At 40.0% G+C, this 12152-nt stretch overlaps 1 protein-coding gene across 1 annotated transcript in view; it reads right to left on the bottom strand.

Annotated features, from left to right (window-relative positions):
• The window catches only part of LOC126279023 (uncharacterized), a 118010-nt gene that overhangs the window by 62705 nt on the left and 43153 nt on the right, over window positions 1-12152 (bottom strand). The window contains exons 5-6 of the mRNA XM_049979413.1: window positions 9795-10001; window positions 7039-7150 (exon numbers count right to left, since the gene is read on the bottom strand). Of these exons, the coding sequence (XP_049835370.1) occupies window positions 7039-7150; window positions 9795-10001 (319 nt within the window). The remainder of the gene's footprint in view (window positions 1-7038; window positions 7151-9794; window positions 10002-12152) is intronic.

Raw genomic sequence — 12152 nt, 5'->3', positions numbered from 1 at the left:
TTGTGGAACATGTTGTTTCTCGATTTCAACTTGTGGCAGAAAACGGTGGTCAGCATATTGAACATCTTCAGCCAGTCTCATAACAATTAAAAAATGATTTCATCGTTGTTCCTTATGTTTTTTCTTCCTCAGCATGATTTTAAATTGATTTCAATGAAATAAGAAAGTACACTCCTGGAAATGGAAAAAAGAACACATTGACACCGGTGTGTCAGACCCACCATACTTGCTCCGGACACTGCCAGAGGGCTATACAAGCAATGATCACACGCACGGCACAGCGGACACACCAGGAACCGCGGTGTTGGCCGTCGAATGGCGCTAGCTGCTCAGCTTTTGTGCACCGCCGCCGTCAGTGTCAGCCAGTTTGGCGTGGCATACGGAGCTCCATCGCAGTCTTTAACACTGGTAGCATGCCGCGACAGTGTGGACGTGAACCGTATGTGCAGTTGACGGACTTTGAGCGAGGGCTATAGTGGGCATGCGGGAGGCCGGGTGGACGTACCGCTGAATTGCTCAACATGTGGGGCGTGAGATCTCCACAGTACATCGATGTTGTCGCCAGTGGTCGGCGGAAGGTGCACGTGCCCGTCGACCTGGGACCGGACCGCAGCGACGCACGGATGCACGCCAAGACCGTAGGATCCTACGCAGTGCCGTAGGGGACCGCACTGCCACTTCCCAGCAAATTAGGGACACTGTTGCTCCTGGGGTATCGGCGAGGACCATTCGCAACCGTCTCCATGAAGCTGGGCTATGGTCCCGCACACCGTTAGGCCGTCTTCCGCTCACGCCCCAACATCGTGCAGCCTGCCTCCAGTGGTGTCACGACAGGCGTGAATGGAGGGACGAATGGAGACGTGTCGTCTTCAGCGATGAGAGTCGCTTCTGCCTTGGTGCCAATGCTGGTCGTATGCGTGTTTGGCGCCGTGCAGGTGAGCGCCACAATCAGGACTGCATACGACCGAGGCACACAGGGCCAACACCCGGCATCATGGTGTGGGGAGCGATCTCCTACACTGGCCGTACACCTCTGGTGATCGTCGAGGGGACACTGAATAGTGCACGGTACATCCAAACCGTCATCGAACCCATCGTTCTACCATTCCTAGACCGGCAAGGGAACTTGCTGTTCCAACAGGACAATGCACGTCCGCATGTATCCCGTGCCACCCAACGTGCTCTAGAAGGTGTAAGTCAACCAGCCTGGCCAGCAAGGTCTCCGGATCTGTCCCCCATTGAGCATGTTTGGGACTGGATGAAGAGTCGTCTCACGCGGTCTGCACGTCCAGCACAAACGCTGGTCCAACTGAGGCGCCAGGTGGAAATGGCATGGCAAGCCGTTCCACAGGACTACATCCAGCATCTCTACGATCGTCTCCATGGGAGAATAGCAGCCTGCATTGCTGCGAAAGGTGGATATACACTGTACTAGTGCCGACATTGTGCATGATCTGTTGCCTGTGTCTATGTGCCTGTGGTTTTGTCAGTGTGATCATGTGATGTATCTGACCCCAGGAATGTGTCAATAAAGTTTCCCCTTCCTGGGACAATGAATTCACGGTGTTCTTATTTCAATTTCCAGGAGTGTACACAAATTCATAATTTCCTTGAGTACTTGTAGTAAAAATGAATGATGTAGAAAGAAATTATGTTGTTTTCAGATAAGAATGCATATAATTCATCTTTGAGACCACCCATTACATGAATCGCATAAATTATCAATAAATGGGACTATGGACTTGCTGTAGTACTAGACTTATAACGAAGGGACGATTATTTGATTTGGAAGTCCAACATCTAGACGTAAATGGAATGCAGGAGAGAGAAGCCTAAGTCATCCGGCGGTGGAAAAACTATTGACAAATTTTAATATAAAAACAAGCTTAATTTTTAGTTAAACTATGGCACTAATTTTCTTGTTATAATCAATTTTCAGAATAGACGAGAGCTTGCTAAAATGAGATAGAAAAGCTGTCACAGTTTTACATCATTATGTCTATAAGCGTAGATTAAAACTAAACAAACGGCAAAAAGGTGGGAATTTAAGGAGATGGGACCTGGATAAACTAAAAGAACCAGAGGTTGTACAGAGTTTCAGGGAGAGCATAAGGGAGCAATTGACAAGAATGGGGGAAAGGAATATGGTAGAAGAAGAATGGGTAGCTTTGAGGGATGAAGTAGTGAAGGCAGCAGAGGATCAAGTAGGTAAAAAGATGAAGGCTAGTAGAAATCCTTGGGTAACAGAAGAAATATTGAATTTAATTAATGAAAGGAGAAAATATAAAAATGCAGTAAATGAAGAGGGCAAAAAGGAATACAGACGTCTCAAAAATGAGATCGACAGGAAGTGCAAAATGGCTAAGCAGGGATGGCTAGAGGACAAAGGTAAGGATGTAGAGGCTTATCTCACTAGGGGTAAGATAGATACAGCCTACAGGAAAATTAAAGAGACCTTTGGAGATAAGAGAACCACTTGTATGAACATCAAGAGCTCAGATGGAAACCCAGTTCTAAGCAAAGAAAGGGAAGCAGAAAGGTGGAAGGTGTATATAGAGGGTCTATACAAGGGTGATGTACTTGAGGACAATATTATGGAAATGGAAGAGGATGTAGATGAAGATGAAATGGGAGAGACGATACTGCGTGAAGAGTTTGACAAAGCAATGAAAGACCTGAGTCGAAACAAGGCCCCGGGAGTAGACAACATCCATTGGAACTATTGACGGCCTTGGGAGAGCCAGTCCTGACAAAACGCTACCATCTGGAGAGCAAGATGTATGAGACAGACGAAATACCCTCAGACTTCAAGAAGAATATAATAATTACAATCCCAAAGAAAGCAGGTGTTGACAGATGTGAAAATTACCGAACTATCAGTTTCATAAGTCACAGCTGCAAAATACTAACACGAATTCTTTACAGACGAATGGAAAAACTAGTAGAAGCCGACCTCGGGGAAGATCAGTTTGGATTCCGTAGAGATGTTGGAACACGTGAGGCAATACTGTCCCTACGACTTATCTTAGAAGCTAGATTAAGGAAGGGCAAACCTACGTTTCTAGCATTTGTAGACTTAGAGAAAGCTTTTGACAATGTTGATTGGAATACTCTCTTTCAAATTCTGAAGGTAGCAGGGGTAAAATACAGGGAGCGAAAGGCTATTTACAATTTGTACAGAAACCAGATGGCAGTTATAAGAGTTGAGGGACATGAAGGGGAAGCAGTGGTTGGGAAGGGAGTGAGACAGGGTTGTAGTCTCTCCCTGATGTTATTCAATCTGTATATTGAGCAAGCAGTGAAGGAAATAAAAGAAAAATTCGGAGTAGGTATTAAAGTCCATGGAGAAGAAATAAAGATGTTGAGGTTTGCCAATGACATTGTAATTCTGTCAGAGACAGCAAAGGACTTGGAAGAGCAGTTGAACGGAATGGATAGTGTCTTGAAAGGAGGATATATGATGAACATCAACAAAAGCAAAATGAGGATACTGGAATGTAGTCGAATAAAGTCAGGTGATGCTGAGGGAATTAGATTAGGAAATGAGACAATTAAAGTAGGAAAGGAGTTTTGTTATTTGGGGAGTAAAATAACTGATGATGGTCGAAGTAGAGAGGATATAAAATGTAGACTGGCAATGGCAAGGAAAGCGTTTCTGAAGAAGAGAAATTTGTTAACATCGAGTATAGATTTAAGTGTCAGGAAGTCATTGCTGAAAGTATTTGTATGGAGTGTAGCCATGTATGGAAGTGAAACATGGACGATAAATAGTTTGGACAAGAAGAGAATAGAAGCTTTCGAAATATGGTGCTACAGAAGAATGCTGAAGATTAGATGGGTAGATCACATAACTAATGAGGAAGTATTGAATAGGATTGGAGAGAAGAGACATTTGTGCCACAACTTGACCAGAAGAAGGGATTGGTTGGTAGGACATGTTCTGAGGCATCAAGGGATCACCAATTTAGTATTAGAGGGCAGCGTGGAGGGTAAAAAATCGTAGAGGGAGACCTAGAGATGACTACACTAAGCAGATTCAGAAGGATGTAGTTTGCAATAGGTACTGGGAGATGAAGAAGCTTGCACAAGATAGAGTAGCATGGAGAGCTGCATCAAACCCGTCTCAGGACTGAAGACCACAACAACAACATGTCTATAAGCATGGAATCTTAAGGCTCACAGCATGGAATATTTATTTATTTATTTAACCAGTGTCAAATTAAGAACAATGTAGAAAAAGACAGATTGCATCTTATTGTAAAGAAGACACATCAAGTTGCAGACAGGCACAATTAAATATAAAGCTTTTGTCTGCAACTTGACATGTTCTTTATAGTAAGTAGCAATCCGTCTTTTCTTACATTGTTGATATTCCTACTTAAGAGTTTTTATTGGAATACACATATAGCTTTTTATGGGTAAAACTGATGATATTTGACTACTCAATGAAAGCTAGAAAGCAATTTTAACACCGCTTCTTATAGCAAGTTAATTCAAAATAATAATACTCAAATCCTAGAAGTAAACATGTGGGGCAACACACCACTTTTTGCAGGCACTGCACTTAGCAAAAGAGGACTGTCTTATTTTCAAACAATCCAGGATGGAATGTAACAATATTATGAATAATGTTTTATTTTCTCTACTTAGGCAGCAGTTCAAATCTGTTATGTATGTAGCCATTTGTGACCTCAGTTTCTATGATAAATTAAACTCTTCGGCCTTCTTCCCATCTTTCCCAAAGGTAATGCAGCTGTCTTGTTTTACACCTGTGGTTTTTGATATTAAACTGGTACTGCATCTTCACAGCCACGGTGAAGTACTAATATGAACGTATACTGAACATGAACATTAGTAGTTAATAAGAACTATTGGTGGAAACTCAATACAATCAATGTAGTGATAAGTGAAAGCAGCACAATTTTTAGCTGTAAATACTAATATTCCCACACAATTCCTGCTGATTCACTTAGTATTCCGCCAGGAACCAACTGATTACTGTGAGAGCTGTTTGATGTGAATGTGGATCATGAACTAGACAATCTGATGCTCCAGTGGTCTGGTTTGTTACACCAATGGCCTCAAATCTTCTGGAAATATGTATAATGAAACATAAACAGTATAACAATATGTAAGCTTATGGGTTAACAACATCTTTCCTGCATGCTGTGTCCCTTGTACAAGACAGCAGCCTGGAAACCTGCAACACACCTGTGTCCCGTGAGCGGGCACGCTTCAAGTATGATTTACCACAACAAGCACAGGTGGCTGCAAGCCGAACACCAATCTGTGCTTGTCCCACATGTCGGTAAATATTCCAAACAACGCTGTCATCAACAACAGCAGCATGTCAATTTGTTGTCCACAAAGTCTCTGGCAGCAGCCACAATATGTGCCAAGTCCACTGCCAGTATAGCACACTTCCACGAGTGCTGCACTGCGACCACGGGCACTATTTTACTATGACGTGTCACGTGCTTGCCAGCAGTTCGCACTTTATCCGTGCATGGTGACAGTATTTATGCTGGCACCTGACCACAGTTCGGCATTTCGTTCACAGCTATTGAACCGGTTACTCTGTCAATTTCTCTGGGCCAGGGACCTGCAGCTCATCAATCGGAGCTCTCATCGGGAATTGTCATCGGTCACTTCCAGTGTTTATCTTCTACTTCCTAACAAGCTTAGAACAATGACAGTTATCTCTTCAGTCTTTGGTCTTATGCCACCTAAGTGCATACGGTCTCCCTATGCTGAGACCATGACTGATTGTGTAATTAACTTCTGAACAATCCATGTGATTCTGGACTTGAACATGTTCGTTGCACACTTTGGCCTTCAGTTAGTTTATTATTATTTGTCTTCCTTGATTTGGACACTCCATGAAGGACACTTATGATTTATAATATTCAAATAAAACTATTCTACATTGTTTATTGGGCAGAGTTTTCATCCTGCCTCCAGTTGAACAATACATATCACGATATGTGTGTCGACATACCACTGTCAACTCTTGAAAAGACTAGTTTCTTTATCTGCTGTCAAATTACTGCATTTACTCAAATATAAGATAAGCTGTTTCTCTTTTTCTTTTTAAAATTCATTGTTCAAAATAAAATACAGGGTCATTCATTTGCAAATAGCTTTGGTACATGAAGTAAATGTTTTTATATTCTGAAGCAGATTATACCAAATGTTAAAATTACGACTCACTGTTGTTTTGATTTAAAATTTAATTACAGTTTGAGTCTGTTAACTTCACTGCCAAAGCTATGTGGATGATAATTTATAGTTACTAATATATGGATATAATGCATTTGCCGATCACAGCTGAGTCTCAAACCTAAAACAATGCTAACATTAAGTTAATGGTTATTAACAAACCAGAGGTCGCTAACATTTGTACAGCAGAAAGAAAATTTGATGTCACAGAAGCAAATATTTGTACATGGCTTCAGAAGAATACAGTAAAGAATGCAACTTCTACATGCAAAACTTTCAGGGGAAGTAAACAGGAATGCAAAGGATCAGAATGACGGCACTAGTGATTCATATAAGACTATTTGTAATTTGGAATAGAATTTGTTAAAAACAAAAAGGAAACATCTTCAAAAAATAATACTGCATTCTCGATTGGCTTCTATTTGGGTAAATAAGGTGTTTAACTATTACTCCGTGGACACCTTTCTTGTCATACAATGCTTCTGCTCCTCTAAAAAGGTACTCACTGCAATTAAAGGAGATATTATATGAAAGCCCATTCTTATTATTTCACAGTTTGAACTGTGTCCTTGCATCTTGTGGAACTGAAGCAGCATAGAGTTTCTGAGCAATGAACACAGTCCCCCGCCACTATCCATCACATGTACATCTGATCCTTTTGATCTCCAGATGCAAAATAAATAACTTTTGAGTTTCAAAATCTGATATTAAATGATCTTATGAAGTGAAAAAACTTGAGGTATATAAATGAATGAGCACATTACTACAATATGGGTATATAGTGACAATTAAAAAAAATTAGAAATTCTAATTCTTTACCCTGTGATTTCGTAACTGTTTTGTATTCTTGAAGCCCTTGCCACATGTATCACAGAGGAAAGGTCGCTCACTGCCATGGATTCGTTTATGCATGTTGATCAGCTTGCTGTAACTATAAGAAGTAATTAATACAATTAAATTTCAGTCAGGAGACTGGGGTAATATAAAACAGGAAAAACAATTATCTACAAAATTCACAGTCCATTTAATATTAAACTCGTTTCTTTCAAACAACTGTTGTTTATTGCATTCCTTCATGTTCTTTCCAAAATCAGACAATTGTAATTGAATTCTCTGTCCAACCTCCACAGCTAGTTCTGTGCTGTAGTGGTTTGAGGAGAACAATTATGAATTTGGTCCCAGACTGGTCACATATCGACCCCATCAAACATACCTAAGGTATCACTGAGTGGCAGCTCTGAACTCAGAAACTGATTTCTTATAAACTACAGGTATTTTGTTATTTGCGTATGGACATCTGATGCCTTCTATCAATGGCTACAAACCAAGCACCTGTAAAATCACTGTCATGATGAACTGCTGCTCTTTAATGTGCAATCAAACTGAGTAAACACAATCCTCTGTTTTGTTACGGCACAATTTCATTATTCTGACAATCTAACCCTGCACTTTTCATTGAGAGGTCAAGGTATTTATAGTTCACATACAGAGCTTCATTTAGACTGAAGAACCTCTATGACTTGGTAACATATTTTAATTGCAATTATCTGTATGAATGATTGTATCTAGAATTAACAGAGATATGAAAGCAGATGCAGTGCTTTATAATGGTTTGGTAAATAAAAATAAAGTAAACAATGACTGTAACCATGAGCAAAGGATATTCTTTCCCAGAAAGGAGAACAACTGTTTAACAAATACACCATGGTTTAATTACAAGCAATTCTGCTTCTGTCACTACAAATTAATGGTTTTCCTCTCTTTTACATTACCATGCCAGTATTCAGAAATCATAAGAGGAAACATAAATGACACTGAAAGTTTGAGAGCAGCCTGGACGGATACTCAGACAGCCAAGGTGACTGCTCTAAATAAGCAGGAAATCTGGGTTGAAGTCCCAGCCCACACAAGTCTTCAATTATCACTACATAATCATTAACCACTGTAGCTTACACAAACATCAGGTAAGTAGTCCCAATTTTTTATCTATCCCATTAAATAATTTCAACAATAATTACTTTCGGTTTGTTGCAAGACGAGGAATAATTGTTTGGTGGTGTGCAGGCAATGTCGCTAAAATATTAATCCTACATAATACGAGTAGTATTACCATTTATGCTGATGCATTATGGTTAGAGATGTGGTGTCACCGCCAGACACCACACTTGCTAGGTGGTAGCCTTTAAATCGGCCGCGGTCCGGTAGTATACGTCGGACCCGCGTGTCGTCACTATCAATGATTGCAGACCGAGTGCCGCCACCCGGCAGGTCTAGAGAGACTTCCTAGCACTCGCCCCAGTTGTACAGCCGACTCTGCTAGCGATGGTTCACTGAGACGATAGTTAGCATAGCCTTCAGCTAAGTTATTTGCTACGACCTAGCAAGGTGCCAGTATCCGTACTATTGATATTGTGAATCATGTACCATAAAGAGCGACGTTCTCCATGAATGGATTAAAGTTAAGTATTCCATCAGCTACGTCCGTTTTTCTCAATTCTAATTCCCTTGTCATGTTCCAACCTCAAGTCAGTCTGCGTGAGCTGATGTGCATTTCGGCCTCCTTTGATAACACAGGGTTTGCTCTCCAGCCAACAACAACAAGAATACTCCTAGCACTTGAAACTCTTGAAAGTGTGAAAGAAAATCAATGAGATTGAGTTACTTGGTAGTAAAAGATGTAAATGAATTACAAACTGATCACCTTTATACACAGCAGCTCTCAATAATTTGTGCCAAATCATTGCTCAGCACAGTAGAAAGAACAAATAAAACTTCATGGATTACAGTCATTGACTGATGATCAATGACTAACAGTTATGGGTATCAAAATTTATGACAAACTAAGCAGCAAGTTAGTTCCACAGCATATAATTGTCGCTTGTGGACTGAATATGTACTGACAGCCATTAAAAAAAATTACTTATCACGTTTTTTAATACCAATATAACAACATTTTAATCATGTTCATTACAAATGCCATTACTGTTCGTGAAAAGTAATGGTCTTCACAAGCCTTTTTTTTCACACACATCAAAGAACTGATTTTATATATTACAAATACACTTTGTTAATAAATTATTTAGGAATAAAGGTAATCACTCAACAAATAGTACAGGTATTGAGCCCCTCCCCCACGCATACCACACACTTGCTTTACACCAACATTGTGCCAGCTGCATACACAATACCAGCGTTGTGTATTTAGTTGCTGCAACGTAGCTGTATGGATTTGTTTGTTTGTTTGTGTGTGTGTGTGGGGGGGGGGGGGGGGGGGGGGGGCACGCAAGCGCATGTGCGTGTGTGTTCCAGCTCAAAAAATCATTTGCCCAAAAGCTAGAATGTTTTCAGTCTTGTTTATGTGCCTGCTGATAACTCAACACCTCTGCTATTCAGTGAGTAGTTACCTTCACTTCTAACTTATTTACAGTCTGTTACAACTTTCCATTACCATAAAAACACACTTTGCTGGCATGTTGTCAAACACTTCTTATGTCAAACCACACATCACTAATGAAATGTATCACATTAACCTAGTATTTTTAGAAAGCAAAGAAGATTCTACATACTAACCGTACCTTGTTGTTTTATAAGAGCACTGATCACAAGAAAATAGCTCCATATTTATTACATGTGTCCGCCATAAGTGTGTGCTCATTCCATTCCAATGGCAGTGAACATGGCTGCATTCTGGACAAGAATACTGGGCACCATTATGACATCGTCTGTGATACTCAATGTTTTCTAGAGAGCGCATACGGACTGCACAGTTGTCTATGTTACAGCTGGAAAGTATAAAACAAAATGGGAGAATAAGTAATATTTGCAAAGAAGATTTCGAAAATGCCTATTATGAACTTTATTGGTGTATTTGTGTAGGCAGACAAAACTTCACTTCACAAGTGATATCTAAATCAAGCTGTAAACTGTCTTCCAGTTCACCATAGGTTATATAATCTCAACATATTTTCTGTAGTATGCCTTGTTAGACTTGCATTGCATTTTCAAACAGATCTGAATGAATATATACTTCACAAATAATACATGCTATGCAGCTGCTTAACACAATAATGTCACCAATCTGCTTGGAAGGACATAAAACCTCTTGGCACATTAAAACTAAGTGACAGTTCAGATTTGAACCTGGATTATTGCCTTTCAGATCTATTAAGGAACATAAGATATATTGACTTATGGAAGTATGAGGAATTGTTGTAACAGCCTTGATCTTCTCCACTCTCTTCCAAAATTATTTTAACTCTATGATATGGATTTCTAAGGTATTAAATATTGTGGTGTAATATTGAGCTGATTTTAATTCTCTTGTATGCCAATGCCTGATCAAAAATGTATCAGTTGAAATATGTCTGTGATCATGCAATAGGATTAAAGAGAATTGAAATCAACATTGCCTGGATTTCTGTTTCTCTTTGTTGCAATAACATTGTTGTTGTTGTTGTGGTCTTCAGTCCTGAGACTGGTTTGATGCAGCTCTCCATGCTACTCTATCCTGTGCAAGCTTTTTCATCACCCAGTACTTGCTGCAACCTACATCCTTCTGAATCTGCTTAGTGTATTCATCTCTTGGTCTCCCTCTACGATTTTTACCCTCCACGCTGCCCTCCAATGCTAAATTTGTGATCCCTTGATGCCTCAAAACATGTACTACCAACCGGTCCCTACTTCTAGTCAAGTTGTGCCACAAACTCCTCTTCTCTCCAATTCTATTCAATACCTCCTCATTAGTTATGTGATCTACCCATCTAATCTTCAGCATTCTTCTGTAGCACCACATTTCGAAAGCTTCTATTCTCTTCTTGTCCAAACTAGTTATTATCCATGTTTCACTTCCATACATGGCTACACTCCATACAAATACTTTCAGAAACGACTTCCTGACACTTAAATCTATACTCGATGTTAACAAATTTCTCTTCTTCAGAAATGCTTTCCTTGCCACTGCCAGTGTACATTTTATATCCTCTCTACTTCGACCATCATCAGTTATTTTACTTCCTAAATAGCAAAACTCCTTTACTACTTTAAGTGTCTCATTTCCTAATCTAATTCCCTCAGCATCACCCGATTTAATTTGACTACATTCCATTATCCTCGTTTTGCTTTTGTTGATGTTCATCTTATATCCTCCTTTCAAGACATTGTCCATTCCATTCAACTCCTCTGCTCTTCCAAGTCCTTTGCTGTCTCTGACAGAATTACAATGTCTTCGGCGAACCTCAAAGTTCTTATTTCTTCTCCATGAATTTTAATACCTACTCCAAATTTTTCTTTTGTTTCCTTTACTGCTTGCTCAATATACAGATTGAATAACATCGGGGAGAGGGTACAACCCTGTCTCACTCCCTTCCCAACCACTGCTTCCCTTTCATGTCCCTTGACTCTTATAACTGCCATCTGGTTTCTGTACAAATTGTAAATAGCCTTACGCTCCCTGTATTTTACCCCTGCCACCTTTAGAATTTGAAAGAGAGTATTCCAGTCAACATTGTCAAAATCTTTCTCTAAGTCTACAAATGCTAGAAACATAGGTTTGCCTTTTCTTAATCTTTCTTCTAAGATAAGTCGTAAGGTTAGTATTGCCTCACGTGTTCCAACATTTCTGTGGAATCCAAACTGATCTTCCACAAGGTCCGCTTCTACCAGTTTTTCCATTCGTCTGTAAAGAATTCGTGTTAGTATTTTGCAGCTGTGACTTATTAAACTGATAGTTCGGTAATTTTCACATCTGTCAACACCTGCTTTCTTTGGGATTGGAATTATTATATTCTTCTTGAAGTCTGAGGGTATTTCGCCTGTCTCATAAATCTTGCTCACCAGATGGTAGAGTTTTGTCATGACTGGCTCTCCCAAGGCCGTCAGTAGTTCTAATGGAATGTTGTCTACTCCCGGGGCCTTGTTCGACTCAGGTCTTTCAG

This window comes from Schistocerca gregaria, chromosome 6 (genome assembly GCF_023897955.1).
Source record: "Schistocerca gregaria isolate iqSchGreg1 chromosome 6, iqSchGreg1.2, whole genome shotgun sequence".
NCBI lineage: Eukaryota > Metazoa > Arthropoda > Insecta > Orthoptera > Acrididae > Schistocerca > Schistocerca gregaria.
The sequence above is the reverse complement of the archived record's forward strand: the minus strand, read 5'-3'. Positions and strand labels throughout refer to the sequence as shown.